The sequence below is a fragment of the Pleurodeles waltl genome, chromosome 2_1 (genome assembly GCF_031143425.1).
Source record: "Pleurodeles waltl isolate 20211129_DDA chromosome 2_1, aPleWal1.hap1.20221129, whole genome shotgun sequence".
In the NCBI taxonomy this organism is placed as follows: Eukaryota; Metazoa; Chordata; class Amphibia; order Caudata; family Salamandridae; genus Pleurodeles; species Pleurodeles waltl.
The window spans coordinates 891519069-891536414 of NC_090438.1; the positions used below are offsets into that span (position 1 = coordinate 891519069).

At 43.9% G+C, this 17346-nt stretch overlaps 1 protein-coding gene across 1 annotated transcript in view; it reads left to right on the top strand.

Annotated features, from left to right (window-relative positions):
- LOC138269597 (Y+L amino acid transporter 2-like) overlaps positions 1-17346 on the top strand; it is a 300952-nt gene that overhangs the window by 199105 nt on the left and 84501 nt on the right. Inside the window, exon 7 of the mRNA XM_069218807.1 lies at positions 8971-9067. Coding sequence (XP_069074908.1) covers positions 8971-9067 — 97 coding nt within the window. The remainder of the gene's footprint in view (positions 1-8970; positions 9068-17346) is intronic.

Here is a 17346-nt window from a genome sequence, read left to right on the forward strand (position 1 = left end):
CTTCAGTACACTTCTAGACCAGTAGAAGAAGGACTGTTGTGCTGCTGAATGACTGTCACTCTGCTGGACTACTCCTGCTCTGCTGTGCTGACCTGCTGTGTACTGCCCACCTTGCCTGGTAGTAAGAAGGACTGGACCTGCATCTCTCCAACCCAGAATCAAAGTGACTGCAAGTGCTTGTCGGCTTGCCTCCCGTTTTATGAAGTGTCAGTGACACAAAAGAGTTCCAACTCTCCTGCTACAGCACCTGGACCCTACCATCTGTGAGTCTACCCTGCCAAGTCATGCTACCCAAGTCCTGAACCCTGGAAAGTGGACCTAAGATGCTCTGCCTAGTGTGGTCCTTCGGTGAACTGATGCTGGACGAAGCGGAGCATTGCCAAGCAAAGCCAAGCAGACTGTGCACCAATATTTAAGGAACTGGGTGCAGTGGGTGAAGGTGGGTCCCTGTAGCCAGCCCATGCTCTATTTTGGTTTGTGTACCAGTCTGGCACGACCAGATAACCACATTTGTCGCTTTGCACATTTATGTGATATTTTCACCTTACCCTTTACAATTGCATATCTTAGAATCTACTTATTTAATTTTTGTCATTTTGGTCTTGCTTGTTCACTGAATTAAGCTCTATTTTTCAAACCTGGTATGGATTATATTTGTGTGGTGTTTCACTGTTTTACTGTTTTAAATGTGGCACAAATACTTTACACATTGCTTTTTACCTTAAGCCTGCCTACTCTGTGCCAGGCTACCGGATGTGAGCACAAGTTAATTTATGGTGTGTACCTGATTTACCATGGCTAGGATTGTGTTCCTGCTTGGACATGGTGCACACCTCTGACTACAGTCCCCAGTTTCTAACAGATGGCAAGATGGAATTAAAAATAGTCAATAATTACTGTATGTTGCAGATAGAGTCCTGTGATGTTCAGGCCCCAAAATAAGCCACAGGTCTCCCAAACTCAGCATGAAATGTCCTGAATAAAAATAATGAGAATACAATCCTTTTAACCCAGACTCTAAGATTGGACGTTTTTGAAAATACATACATTTTGCTCTCAAATGCATACTTTTCAATTTGAATGAATACTTTTGATTGTCCTAAATAAATGCCTTTCTATTGTTTTAAAAACGGCATTGCTCTCCCGAACACTGGTATTTAATTTTTAGTTAACACATATTTTGTTCCCAAACATATGTTTGCCATTTTCCTCAATACTTCCTATGTAACATAAGTGGCTTTTCATGCTCATGTGGATGGGACTTTCACCATTATTATGCTAGGAGCAGCAACAATTATATCAGGAGTGCCCTTAGAATACCAAGGTTGGTCACTATTTTTCCATATTTAACATAATGCCAAAATAAGCCACATCATCTTAAGAATGCACACAGAATGTCAAGGATGGATAGCATTATGCCAGGACCCTTATTAAGCCACAGGTATGTCAAGGATGTCGGCCATATGTGAATGGTGGGCACCTCTGTTCCTAGATAGACATAGCTGTATCAAGAATGTCTACAATATGTCACAGATGAGCACCATTATGTAAGGGCCAACATATTGCCAAGAATAGCCACAATTATGTCAAGATCATCTACAATATGTCATGGATGAATGCTAATATGCTATGGGTAGGCTCAATTATGGTAAAAATAACCAAAATATGTAAAGTTTGTGATCCATTTTGCAAGGCCCATCATTATGTCATTTGTGAGTACGGTTTGGGGATGCCAGAGAAACCATTATGTCAGGGTCATGAAATGAGTGACTGTTATAATAAGCATGCACACAAATACACAGTAGCATGCAATTCTTAACCTAGACACATAAACATACCCTTGTATATGCTAACACACACTCACACAAACATGCACATGCTATGTGCAATGGACATGGACACCTGTTTTTCACAACAACCCTACTACTCATTGAACTTATAATTCAGGCAGTGTTCAACCTCTGGTCTTCAGAGACTTACATCTCCATTCAAACCCTGATCCATCACAGCGGCAGGAAAAGGCAGAAGCTGTCATGACTGACAGCTTTCACTTGTCCGTCCAGGTCTTTGCAAAGGATGGTGCATACACACCCTTTAGGCAGGTAAAGCTGCAGGCTTCTTTGGTTGAAATACCAGATGTGGTATTAAGGCCACAACTCAGCTCAGCTACCTTTTGGCCACATGAATTGAAGGTCTGCATGAGTGGTGGCTGAAAAGCAGAGGGGCCACGCCTACCAAGTCCTGAGGTGCCATCCACCACTGCATGAGGATGACAATAGGATAATAGGATAATTTGTTTTTGTCAAAAGCAGTGTCAATAATGCTGTTTGCAAGGACATGGGTTGTTAAATCATCACTCTCTGTTTCTGTCTAGTTGCAAGAACTATTGTAATGCTGTATTTTAGAGAAATTGGACAAACTAGTCACAGTGGAATGAGCTAAACTTGCGGCATTGTGGACTGAAGAATATATTTGAATGAACTTCTAGATTGCCAATCAATCAATCAATCTTTAGTATCATATTTATCCATTAACATGTTAAAATAACATAATAAACTAACTTTTCAGTTGCACAAATATAAATGTATAATGTACAAATAGTAAAAACATTCCCTGATTTGATGTAACTATGACTAGCAAAGACTTTGGAGGGAGCTCTCTATGATCTTCTTGTCACGAACCAAGCCCCCATGATGTAAATGATTTGACACTCTGATCTGGTGCCCAGTGCTAATGAGTCTGTGCAAGACGTGATTGAAAACTGTTTGAACAATGGGATAAGCCATTTGTTACACACGTGTTTAGTGTTATTACAAAATAACATCAAGTGCATTATTGTCTCCTGACCGCCCATTTCTCATTCACAAAGGTCAGTCAACACAACTGTCAGAGAATCTGGCAGTATGCGTTTCAGTAGGTAGAATGCTTAGCCGAAATTTTAGGTATAAAGCAAGGCATGTGGAGGGGCCAATGTCATTCAAGTATTCTTCCATGTCCACGGTGTGCTATATGTGCAAATAGTTGCAAGTTAGAATGGACGTGCACGCGAAGCCAATGCGTGCCTTGAATTTTGTATCATGAAATGCTTCTTTGACCATAAAATAAGTGAAACTGATGATGTGAGCTGGTTTCAACCTGAGATGCTCATGGCTTAGACTCTTTAGGGAATCTCTTACATAATTTGGTCATGGTTTATGATGAATTCTTCCTTTGGCAGATACTTTGAGCATTGCTCTCAGGTGTGACACTCCATGGTGATTAAAATTTAAGCGCAGCCAATACATGATAGTGTTGTGGGCTATGAGCTCAGAAATCGGGACAGTGCCTTCTTCCAGGTATAAAGGAAGAAGCAGTGTGCCAGGGATCAGATATAGTAGCGATCTCAGAAAAGACTTTTCCATCGTTTGGAGTTGTTTGCTGTTACTGTACACCCATAATTCTGTGCCATAGATTGCGGTCGCAATTGCTTTTTGCTTATAGACTTGAAGAACAACACTCAGTAAGTGGCAGACAATCTTATGATGAAGCCTCAGAATGGCATTGGCAGACTACTTGAGGGTGCTGCCGGCCTGTCAACATGGTCACGCCTGGACAGCGTGTTACTAAAGGAGATCCTTAGGTAGCCATATTTCTTGACCATTTTGAGTACTTGGCCAGCGATTCTTGGTGATTTTATCAGAGGTGAAAATGATCCAGTTGGCATTACATTTGTCTTTTGTGCATTGATAAAGAGGTCTTTAAGGCACCAGTAGCTTTCAAAACTTCCTCCTGTGAATCTCATTTTGTGTGTGGAATAGCATTACTGTGTCATAAGTAAACAGGAGGATAGCTATTTGTGCCTCTTGAGTGAGAATTCTTCACAGTTATTCAGAAAGATGGAGAACAGTAATGGGGCAAGCAGACACCCTTGACACACCCTGAGCGGATGCCAAAGTAGGGGGTGCATTCTTCTCTACTTCCATAACAAACACAGGCACGTATGTCATTGTGTAGTGTTTTGATGGCTTGTAAGAGTTGTTCAGCTCCTTGCTTGTTACACATTTTCCACAATTTCGATATATGTATCAAGTCCAAGGCTGATTTAAGATCGTTGAGGACAGGTAAGTGGACACTTGAGCATTTTAGCGTACCATGTGTAGTTTTGCTGCTTGGTCGATGGTACTGATGCCAATAAGAAACACCGCCAAGTGCGACTGTAAGGACAGTATTTTTATCTGCCCAGGCTTGCAAGGCCAAAGATTTTCCTACTACTATTTAAGAGTGATATTGACCTCTAATTACTTAAAAGCAACTTGTTTCTATTTACGTGAAATGGGACTATGATGATTAATCGCCAGGAATATGGGACCTTGTTTATTCTTAGGACTGCATTAAATATCTTGGTCAGGGCTATGGACCAGGCTTTGTAGTTGTGGCAAAACATAAAGAGTGGTACACATTCAAGGCCAGGTGCTTTCTTAGCCTTCTGTTCCAGGATTGCTCTTTCTACTTCTGGGCGCAAGACAATTAAATGCCATGTTAGCGGGGGACACTTCATTTTATCAGGGCTGGTATACAGTCACCAATGGGGTATATGCTCTTGTAGTGATCTACTGAGGTGTGTGATGGAATATGGTGGTCCAGGAACGCTTGGCCTTTTCTAAATATTCTGGTGATATTACCCCAGAAAGATCTACTATATTTTTCCTCTGCTGCCTTGATCAAGACTAACCACACTTCTTGCTGGTAATTCAATTTCCTACCCCAGAGTAGGTATTTGCATTCTCTCCTTTTGGCCCTAAAAGTCTGCTATTTTCCTGGGAAGGTATGCCAATCATTATGTGCCCTTTTCAGCATCTGCTTGGCAGCTTTGCACTCTTTGCCGTACAAACTTTTGTCAGATTACCTGTTTTACTCCTTGATGTCCATGCTGCAAACCAGTAACACAAAAGCTCTCTTGGGAGGTTATTATAATTTGTTAATATTGCCTCATGGTCATCTTTATGCACAATACCGGTCAGAAAGTGCACCAGGCATGTCATTAGCACAGTCTTGTTGTTCAAATAGTTCTCTCTGTCCTATTTTACGACTCTTCTATTGTTTCTTTGAACAATACTAGTGGCAAAGCATTTGCCGTTTTTCTGCTCAGTCAGGACTTTGCACTTGAAGCAAAAGGTGTCATGGTCGCTCTCGGGTCTTTGAATTACTTCCATGCCCAACACCAGGTCACAGTGCTCATTTGTGAAAAGCATATAATTGATCAGACGAGTTTTTATTCCGCTCAGTAATGTGGGGGCTGAAGGGCTATCTGATATAGTTCGACCACTTAGAAAGGTTAGGTTCAGTTTGGTAAGTGTTAGCAGTTGGGCCTCTAGTTGGCAGAGGTATGCACCTTGTTCAAGTAGGTACCACAATCCTTGTCAGGGTAAAGCAGCTGGACACCATAAATTAACTTGTGCTCTACCTGTGGTAGCTTGGCATAGAGCAGGCAGGCTCAGCTTAGGAGGCAATATGTAAAGTATTTGTGCAACACTTAAAACAGTAACACAGTTAAAATACCACAAAAAGATTCCACACCAATTTAGAAAAATAGAGTATATTTTTATTAGTAAAGCAAGACCAAAATGACAAAACTCCAATAAGTAGTAGTCAAGATATGAATTTTAAAATTTTATCTGCAGTTGTAGTGCTTAAAAGTTGAAAGCACCAACCGGGGCTATCTGTTTGCGCTAGAACGGGCTAAATCCAAACATTCAGGCCAACCGCCACAGAGAACGTTCCTTTTATAGGGACCAACCTTGTCCTATTGAAAGGGCACCTTGTGTGGAGGGTTGCATCACAATGAAGACCAAATGCGAGGAGCAGAGGAGGCGATGTGAAGGTCACACATAAGTTCTGATCTGCGCAGTTAGGGATGCGTCATCTTCAAGCCACACAGTTGTCAATGTGTTGTCCTCGAGCAACAGTGCAGCATCGAGCCCTTTATGATGAAATTGATGGGTCACCGTCGAGCTGTGCAACCAGCAATGCAAAGGCGATGCATCGGGGTTGATACAAATGCGTTGATCCTGAGCCATACAGTCAGTGGTGCGATGTCCTTGTCATCAGCGGTAGCTGCAATGCATTGGTATCAAGGCAAGATGCATTGGTTCCAATCAGCACAGTGGCTACTATGCATAGATTCTGCTGGATCAGCAAAGGGGAACTCATTTCCAAGGGCCCAGGGCTGTATTGGTGCCACTTAGCATGGTAGGACTCACAGTTGGCAGAGTCCAGCAGTTGTAGCAGAGGTGAGTGAAGTATTTGATGTCCCTGAGACTTCAGAACAGGAGGCAGGTCAGCAAGCCCAGGGAGTCACTTTGGTTCTGTGGATGTAGAGATGCAGGTCCAGTCCTTCTCACTCCCAGGCAAGCAGGATAGCAGAGAGCAGAGCAGGCACAGCAAAACAGGAGTCCAGCAAAGACCAGCAGGGTTCCAACAGAGGTACAGTCACTTTAGCAGCAGATCACTCCTTCTTGTTGGCAGAATGTCCCCAGGTCCAGAGGTGTACTAATTTGGTAGGGTCAGAAGCCCAGTTCTTATACCCAGTGGTGCCTTTGAAGTTGGAGTGACTTCAAGAGAGACTTTGAAGTGCACAAAGGTGCTTGCTTTCCTGCCTTGACTCTAGATACACTACAGGGGAGTATGCAGTTGTTTGTGAGGGGACAGGTACAGCCCTATTCAGGTGCAAGAGTCTGCTCTTCCCTCCCATCCTGCCAGGATGGCCCAGTAGCCTAGTGATGGCCCACCAGGATGGGAATGGCCCATCAGGCACACCTCAGCTCCCTAAGTGTGTGACTGTCTAGACGGAATGAACAAAGTCCAGCTGTCACCCAGCCCATACGTGTATTGGGGCAGGCAGCAGGCACACACGACAAAAAGGCAGAAAAATGGCAACTTTCTGAAAGTGTCATTTTTTAAGTTGTAATCATAAATCCAATTTTACCATTTAGAGGGATTTATTATTACAAGTCCATAGATACCAAATTTGACAGTCATACTCCTTCTCAATCAGGAATTACATTTAATAATTGTATAAAGGAATCCCCAATGTTATCCTATGAGAAGGGTAGGCCTCACAGGAGTGAAAAGCAAAGCTGAGATTTTTTCATTACCAGGGTATGTAAAACTAAAAAGGTATATTTCCTGCCCTTTATCTACACTGCACCCTGCCCTATGGGCTAACTAGGGCCTTACTTAGGGGTGTGTTATGTGGAATAAAAGTGGAGTTTAAGGCTTTGCAAGGGGCATCAAATGCCAAGTCGATATGACAATGAAACTGCACCTACAGGCTCTGCAGTGACAGGCCTGAGACATGGGCTACAGGGCTACTTAAGTGGGTGGCACAATCAGTGCTGCAGGCCCACTAGTAGCATGTAATATATATGCCCTTTGCACAGATAGCACATTTTACCAGGGAATTATAAGTAAATTAAATATGCAAATTGTGGATACACCAAGGTTACCATGTTTTAGGGGAGTGAGCGCATGAACTTTAGTGCTGGTTAGCAGTGGCAAAGAGTCCTGAGGCCAACGAAAACAAATCACCAAAAGTGAGGCGAGGTAGGCAAAAAGTTTAAGGGAAGACCATCTTAAGGCTGTTAGGTTTAACAGTAAGAAAATTACTGAATAATTGCCCTTTCTTGTGCCTGCTTAGGGGAAGGGAGCTTCCCAGTTTGGGTGACAGGATACCCCATCTATTCTCCTCATCACTTTTTGCGGTCAACCAGAGCCTTTCCAGTGCTCACCTGTGCTGGCTGCCTTATGTCAAACAATTGTTTTTAAGGCTGCAAGGTGGTCCTTGAGTTTATTGCATCTGCTTTTGTTCAGGCACACATTTAAAACCTCATTGTCTGCTCTTGGGCCAGTCTGACATGCAGGGTATTTCGTGGTGATAGGATTGAGGAGATTTTAGCTGCTGTACAATCAAGTTTCACTGAAATCAAGGTGGTTAAACCCATTATTGTTCTCCCTCTGCTTGCCTTACTGCCCTTGATAGCAAACCCTAGATAATCTGAGGATGCCAGTGAGCCAATACTATCATTTGCTGCTCACGTCTCCTGAAAGCAACATACCTCCTTTGTGCTGACAAATTCCATCCATTCAGTGTTCACAAGTTTTGACTGTACTCCAGATACATTCCATAACAGCATAGTAATCCCTTTTGCCTCACTTAAGGCCTCTGCCCATAGTCAAACAGGCATGGCCAGGTGATGGGACTTTGCTTCAGTAAGGAAACGTGAGGTCGAAATTAGGTCAGTTCTGGACCAGGATGATTCAGAGCTATTGAGGACTACTCGCAACCATTATTAGTTTGCTTCATCTGTTTGGAGTTCAGGTTTATCCTGTTTGATGCAACTGTCCTGATGGCAGTATTTTTACAAGTGGTCACTGTCGTGTTTCTTTTAGCATGCCTAGTAAAAGCTTGTGGCTGCCTTCTAGGCTTTTTGAAGGATCCTGTGTCTCTTTTTGCTAGCTTGGTGCGACGTGCACTTCCTTTTCATGGTCATGTGCCTGCTAGCTTTGCACTTCCTTGTGGGAGCATATCCAGGCCCATCACATGGAGTCACTCAATGTTATTAGTGATTAACATTTGACAGATATGTAAAACTCTACTTGACTCTACGTACCCTTTCTTGTTGCCTTGGATGCTGCGTGGCGCCAGCCACCCGGATTTATTAGTTTTAGGTTCAACAATGATATCATAGAAAGTGCAGGAATAGTTCTAGATGTCACTTTTTAGTCATAGGTAAACTATATATTTTTCATTCTTCATATGTAAATATCATTACATTAATGTGTGCACTGAATATTTCACAATTTCATATTTCATTGTACTATATTAAGAAAAAAAATACCTCTACTGAAAAAAAGAAAATAGCAGTATGGTTTCATACATTTCATTCTGCTTACTAAGTACATTATGACTATTAAATGATCATTGTATTTCAGATTGATTTTTGTCGGCTCACGTGAAGGCCACCTTCCAGACTGTTTGTGCCTGGTCCATATATACAGATTCACTCCTATTCCTGCACTACTTTTCAACGTAAGTGGGATTTATTAGCACATTCTCTTGGACATTTACAAGAACAAAAAAAATGTTGCTTCATATATTTGCAATAGGAAATGTCTCGGACATGTAACTTAGTGTGTAATTTTGGCAAATTAGATGCTTTCCTAGATTCAAACTTCACCTCACCAAAAGTGGGGCATAATTGATTTGTAAAAACTGGCATGACTCAAGTGACACATACTCTCACAGGGGTAATGTGCAGAGCAAAGTAACAATACATTAAACCAGATCTGTGACTGTGGGTGAGTATTTGAAAATTCAACACTCCGTCCATCATTTTATTTTGTGATGCTGCTATGTGCGCCCTAAATGGATAGGGCATGCCCAGACGTGGGTCCCTCGCTCACTGCACCATTGGATTCAAGATGGCCTGGCTGATGAGGGGTGATATCCCAACACCAGCCCAGGATTTTTGTTTCCGGTCCAGAAAGGACCTGCCTTGGCAGTTCAGGCAGAACTGTTCCCATGGGGAGCAGGGTCAAGATTGATTTGCATATGGCTGGGTCCAAACTGGGGTGACGTGGTTAGTAAAATAGCAATGGATTAAACACAGATCTGTGATTAGGGGTGAGTGTTTGAAAAGTTTCAACACTTTGTCAATCATTTTATTTTGTGGTGATGTTATGTGTGCTCTATGTTGCTAAGGTATGCCCAGATGTGGGTCCCTTACTCGCTGCAACACTTGATTCAAGCTAGCCTGGCTGATGAGGGGTGATACCCCAAAACCAGTCCCAGGATGTGTGTTTCCAGGCCAGGGAGGACTTGGCTTGGCAGTTCGGGCTGGACTGTCCCCACGGAGAGCAGGGTCAAGACTGATTTGCACATGACGGAGTCCAAATTTGGGTGACATGGCGAGCAAAATAACAATAAATTAAACCTAGATCTGAGACTAGGGGTGAGTGTTTGAAAAGATTCAACACTCCATCCATCAGTTTATTTTATTTTGTGGTGTTGCGATTACGTCAGATGCCAGCTACGTTTTAGGATGCCAGTTGGATTTTCTTGGCATCCAGGCGGGAGCCAGAGGGTAAATGGCTATATTACCTGGGCCGATTTCACCTTTAGGATATAATCATTATAGACTCTGGAGTTCTGTGGCAATCTGTCTGATATTTCTAGCATGTGACTACAGGGGCATCAGTCATCTGCTCCATGAAATACCTATTATATGTAGGCATAGAGTGAGAGTTCTCAGACAATTGACAATCATCTTTCTGCACTCAAGTTTGCTTTGTTGTGTGTACCACTTCAATTTGCATAAATTTTGCGTTGTTTCTGTGCCTTCCCTGGCTATACTGTTTCACATTATTCAGAATGTGCAGAATGAAGGAAACAAAAGTGTAGGGAGTTACAGGCATTGACAGGTACTGATTTTGTTCCAGGCTACATAGGTACGCATGCTTCAAACTTCCTGTAGCCTATAAACACACTGGACTGGTAGGGATGGAATAACAACAACACAGCGATAGGCTTATTTTACAAGTCCTGATGAAAGCTATAGACCTTTAGTCGCCCCAGTAGATGGCTCAAATATGTTGATGGAGTGACAAACAGGGTACCCGGAGAATCATACTGTTAGGATCCATAAATTCACTTTTTAAATCTTTCCTGGGGCACCCAAAATAAAGGGATACCAGGCAAGTCTCTAGGTATTTTGTATCTTCACAGTCACTCTGACAGGATACCTCTAAGTGCTTCCCCCACTGAGGATGCCCCATACAGGTTTCTAGGGACGAGGATTAGACCCAATGATGAAGTAAGCCACTAACAGACTGGGTCAAGGTCTCTAAAGGAAACAGAAATGTAATTTACTATTAATATTCTATTCAGTTATAGATCAATGGTCTGAGGGTACTGCTATAGTTTATTGATTACGCTGTGGTTGCAGTATCCACAAACATTGCTTGTTCCTGTCTCTTCCCCGTTTTTAATGCAAATGGATGAAAAATATCATAACACAGAGGCACATGCACAGTGTGTGTGGAAATGCTCAGAATATACAAACAAGCATTGGCAAAGCCAATAGGTCTTGCCAATGCATGAGCTCTTCAGTTTGTCTAAGTGTTTTAGCCATGTTGTATAGCAACGAGGCTACTGTGCAGCATGGTGGAACATAAACAAAAAAGGGCTATGTCCTGGGGAGCCTGAGGAATTGCCTACTTATCCCATGCCCTAAAATGTCCCTGTCATTAGTCTAACAAGACTTTTACTCTGTGTCAATGGAAGTTTTGTACCAGCACTTCTATTCAGTGTGTGTGTCTAGTGCATATATGTGCAGTGAGTGTGTGACACACAAATTATAGTAGGACTTTGTATATAGTGAAAGTCTGAGCATTGAGACCAGTGGCATCTGTTTTGGATAGCCTCTGGCTTAGCATGCCACAAGATGGAGGGTGGCTACAGTTTCCACAGGCAGTGGAAGTGTTTTGACTGCAATAGTGTGTTAGTGTTGCTGGAGAGCTAAACATGAGACACTGAAGTGAAGGAGGAGGGAGAATGGGCTACCATTAAAAATCCATTGAGTTCCTATTTAGCAAAGAGCTGCTGATTAGTTCGCCCACTGCCCATTAATGGATGGTAGGGATGAACGTTGGGGTTTCTGTGTACAAGGTGAGGAAGCACTCTTTTATGTCACTGAGTACTGATTAATGAGCCCTGATGACACAAACGTGCAGATATCTCAAACATCACTGCATTTTGGTTTTGTACACTTCTGCTTCGAGCAATCACCATGGCTACTTGCTAGAGAAAAGGTTGTGTCTTGTGAGCAGCCAGAGAATTACATCTGAGAGAGTAATCAACCCATACATGTTAGGAAATCTTTGACAGCGATCCACCTGCCATGCCTAGAAACAGTGTATAAAAGTGTGATGCAATCCACTCCACTTTGTTTCAGTTCTAACCTCCTTATGACAAAAAAAAGAGACCTCTGCAGAGTGCCCTCAAGGATTGCTGTGTGACCAGGGCTGATGCTTTCATAACAGAGTCTCTCAGACATGAGGGGACATCATGAGAAGTCTGCAGTTTCTGCTGGAGTAGCAGAGGGTGAGCTTAGAGCATAGAAGACTGCCTGGCTGTTGGGAGAGGTTAGTTGTGAACCTTTTCCTGCAGGAGGATAGTTTTGTGGAGGAGAAGCCCAGTATGCTATGCATGGGAAACAACCAGAGAAAGAAAGCAACTACACAGGAGCAAAGCAGAGTCACCCATTGTGAATGGGCCTCCAATCTCTCTGTTTGCCATGCACTGCACCAAGACTTGAGTTTGTTGAATAATATATGAGGTCAGCAGTCTGTTATGTGAGCGAGAGACTTGTGCGACCTCTGTCAATGTCTGCATTCACTGTTGCCACTTAGATTAAAGCCATGATGGGCCCAAAGGCTGCAACTGCTTAAGACAGCCACATCTGCACATGGTCTAGACAAGCTGCCACTGCTACAGAATATCATCTGAGCTGCTGGACTAATCTGTCCAAGTCACCAAGTTCTATGTAAGGCCACACTTAAAATGACTGTACTTCTGGAGCTGACACTGCTGGAATGGGAATGCTGCGTGACCCTATTTTGCACCATCAAAACTGCAATGGCAGAATGCAGGTAACCTTGGGGCCTAAACTGTGCATGGAATGAGAAACTGAGGAAGCAGACTGAGTGGGTAAAGTACTTTCTTTTTAGCGAAAAGATAAGGAGTGGGCTAAAAAATATGTTTGTGTGTTTGTTCGTTCACTGTTGACTTTTGAGCCCTCATCCTAACTACACCCAAACTTCCTGAGAAGACTCTGGGGCATATTTATACTCTGTTTGTGCCGAATGTGCATCAAAAATTTTGACGCACATTTAGCGCAAACCTTGCCCAAAATTCCAACGTGTGCGTCATTTTTTGGAAGCGGGAAACTGCCTTGCGTTAATGATATGGAAGGTAGGCGTTCCCTTACAAAAAATGACTTTAAGGCCTGTGCGCCTTATTTTTACCCCAGCGTCATTTTGAAGCACAGGAGGGGGTGGGCCTTAAAAAACGGCGCACAGTCTGATGTGCGCCGTTTTTTAATGCCTGGGTCAGGGCAGGCGTTGAGGTATCTGTGGGCTCGGAAGGAGTCCAGAGGTGCCCTCCCCTGCCCCCAGGGACACCCCCTGCCACCCTCGCCCACCCCTGGAGGACACCCATGGATGGGGGGACCCATCCTAGGTCAGTAAAGGTAAGTTCAGGTAAGTATTTTTTTACGTTTTTTTAAGTGGCATGGGGGGCTAATTTTGGCCTCCCTACATGCCACTGTGCCCAATGACCATACCCAGGGGACAGAAGACCCCTGGGCATGGCCATTGGGCAAGGGGGCATGACTACTGTCTTTGCTAAGATAGGAGTCATGTCAATGGGGTTTGTGTGTCAAAAAAAAGTCCGGTTTGAGGCATGATTTTTGCCTCGACCTGACTTGCACCATTTTTTGATGCACAACCCCCGTTGTCCCCTACGCCGTCGCTGCCTGGTGTGAGTCATTTGTTTTGACTCAGACCAGTCCGCAGCGCCGGCTAACGTCATTCCTTAAATAAGGCACCCGCATGGTGCGTTGGAATGGCGTTAGCCAGAGGTAAAAATATTTACGCACAACTGCGTTGACGCAGTTGTGCATCAAAAAGTATAAATATGGCCCTTTGAGTGTTTGTCCTCGCTACCCTGAAAGTCCAGTGCTGATAGGGTGTACGTGGCCCAATTTGTGGAGCCATAGTAGGAAGGACAGCAGTGACAAAATACTTCCACATCCTTTTAGGGTACAATAGCCACTGTCTGCCCAGAATGCTGCCAAACAGGGTCTGACAGCATCCAACCATTAAAGCTGTTTTCACACATGCTAAGCCATTATACAAACATTGTTTGCCAGTGTGTCAGAAAGCTGATGGCTGACTGACCTCAGGGATTACATTTATACTGATAGGCTTATTAACAACCCTGTATGTAATCCATGGCCCTGCATGGACTATTGCTTTACTTCCATCCTCGAGCATCCTTTTGCTTTCTTTGGGGCTTAAGGAGAGGCAAGGACTTCTGTACACCATTCTCTCTTCTGTCTCGTTTCCTTCCTGCCCCCAGTAACACGTTCATTGCAAGATAGTTTAAGGCCCTACAGGGCAGGACCTAAAGGAGTTCATGTCAGTATGGAAAAATATGTACTATCACAAACGTAGTGAAAGAGTTTCACAAGTATAACAGGTAACACTAGATGCATTGCATGACATAGCTCACAATGATACAATTGATTCAAAGTACTACTGGTATATTTGGTCAAAAGCTCTGTAAGAACTCAATAGTTCAACTGACATAACTTAGTAGTGCAGGTAAAACAAGGCAGAACAGTGGCTTTAGCCAAGAAGAAGTATCATACTTACAATTCAGAAGCAGCATTAAGGATGTAATTAAGCAGGGACATCACTGGCATTAACAAGCAGTCAAAGGCATAACTGACTAGCTGCACCTGGATATAGATGAACAGCAACGCAGACATGGACTTAGTGGCAGCACAGGTTTAATTAAGCAGGTTCACAATCACTGAACAAAGGCACAGGCATAATGCAACAAAACCTTAAGAAAAATGAGCAGCAGTAAGTAAAGTTCGTATTTGAAAGGGAAAACAGGCATAACTGGGATGTAGAACCAGCATATTTTACCAGTGCTTACTGTATATTAGGCAAATAATGCAGGCATAGCTGAGAAGTAGGACCTCAGATAAGACTGAACAGCAGCACAACTGGGGTAACACAGCAGCAGCACACTGGTATACATTAACTGAACTGCAGCACCAATGGAGTAATGAAGCAGTAACACACAGTAACAGAGTTACAACACAACCAGGAACACAGTTGTATGAGTAACAGATACAGCATCACATGATAACTGAGCGGCAGGACTTTAGGATCCAGTAAGTAGGTTACAGCACCACAGGGTTAACTGCTAAGTTACAGCATTACTGGATTAAAATATCAACAGCACCACTTGTATAACTAAGCAGCAAAACTGACATAATTGTGTGCTGCCTTGATGCAATTAGCAGTGCCCTACACCCGGACCATTTATGTATTGGCTGGATATTTAGATATGCTACTAGTACTCAAAATTATAACTGCAACAATTAAATAGGAATCCTGGTTTCTAGTAAATTAATATTTTCGGCAATACATTGGTGTGGGAACTGTGATGAGCAATATATTTCCCACCATAGTATTTAAACACTAAGATTATTTCTTCTGGGACTCGATTTGTGAAGGGATTATTTCCAGTGAAGCATAATACATATTGTATTATTCATTCCATGCATTAACCCCTTGGCTGCCACAGATGTAATGGTTATGTCCTTGGCAGCGGTGCTGAGGTGCCAAGGAGGTAACCGTTACGTCCTGCGACCGGCTGAGCCTCCCAACCCGCTCCCATGTGTAGAGCTGGAAGGGGAATCGTTTCTCCTTCCACCACTGACCCCACTCTGACCCTCCGTGACGTCTGATAATGTCAGCACACGATTGCGTGCTGACCCTCATCAGAGGCTGTCCCCACCGGCCTGGAAGCTGAGCTTTTATTTCTCTTCTGGTCCTGGGGCTGTGGTGGCACAGAGACATGAAAGGAAAGGCCTTTCCTTTCATGTCTCTGTGAGCATTTCTGCAGACCGATCATGAAGTGCTCAGGCTGCAGAAATGCCCACCAGACACCAGGGATTTTTGTGTCTCTGTGTTTATGTCTGTATTTACGCATTAGGGGAGTGGCCCCTTTGACAAGGGCCACTCCTCAGGGGGGCAATTATTTTTTAGGCCTTTTCTGCCCCACCCTTGGGGCAGATCGGCCTATTGTAATTAGGCTGATCTGCCCCCAGGGGGGCCAAAAATCTCTAGTCACCAGAGATCTTTTTTTTTCCATTTGTTTAATTAATACACATGAGGGAGCGACTGCTTAGGCAAGGGTCGCTCCCCTAGTGGGAAAATTATCTTTAGGCCATTTCTGCCCCCCTTGGGGGCAGATCGGCCTATTTTTATTAGGCCAATCTGCCCTTAAGGGTGGCAGAAACCACGAGACTCCAGGGATTTAGATTTTTAGGTCAATTTCACGCAAGTGGAGCAACCCTATAGTCGGGGGTCACATCCCTTGGGGGGAATTTTATTTTAGGCCATTTCTGCCCCCCTTGGGGGCAGATCGGCCTATTTTAATTAGGTCGATATGCCCCCAAGGGGGGCTGAAACCACTAGGCACCAAGGATTTCTTTTTTCTTTTTCTTTTTTTACAGATGGGTAGCGACTCCCTACGCAAGGGTCATTGCCCTGGGGGGCATTTTTATTTAAGGCCATTTCTGCCCCCCTTGGGGGCAGATCGGCCTATTTTTCAGTGGCCAATGTGCCCCCAAGGAGGGCAGAAACCACTAGACACCAGGGATTTCTATTTTTTTTGCAACAATTTCACTCAAGGGGAGCGACCCCTTTGGCAAGGGTTGCTCCCCTGGGGGGCAAATTTATTTTAGGACATTTCTGCCCCCCTTGGTTGCAGATCAGCCTATTGTTATTAGGCAGATCTGCCCCTAAGGGGGGCGGAAACCTCTAGTCACCAGGGATTGTGTGTGTGTGTTTTGTTTGGGGGGGGCAGCTCCTTGGGTAAGGATGGCTCCTCATGGGGGCACATTACTGTTGGCCATATCTGCCACCCCTGGGGGCAGATCAGCCTATTTTAGTAAGGCCCATCTGCCCCCTAGGGGGGTAGAAAGCCCACCAGAGACCAGGGAAGATTTTTTTTTTCAAAAAAGAGGTTTGGGGTATGGCCATAACCACACCCCAAATAAGTGGGGACAAAGTTGTTTTGCCCACTGGTGGGCAGATAGGGCAATTTTCCCTGATCCACTACCTGGTGGGGGGCGGGGAGAAAGCCTACTACATGCCAGAGATTTAAAAAAAAAGAAAATAGTGGGGTGATGGCATGGTTATGACCCACCCCAACTGAAGGGGGTGTCTTTCAGCTCTCTCCCTGCACACTAAAACATCTTATCCCATGGTAATCAAGAGGAAATTTGATTATTGTGTGTTTTGGTTTTACATTTGGGCCCTGAGAGCTTGTCTAACTCTCAAAATCGTCCCACCTGGAATGGTGAGGGCTGCATTTTTTGGACTTTGGGACGCAGCCATGTAGAAAAATCTATGAGGTCTAGACACATCTGAAAACTAAACATCTGGGTGAGTCCAGGGTGCTGTGCTTCACATGCACCCCACACCATTTTCTTACCCACAATGCCC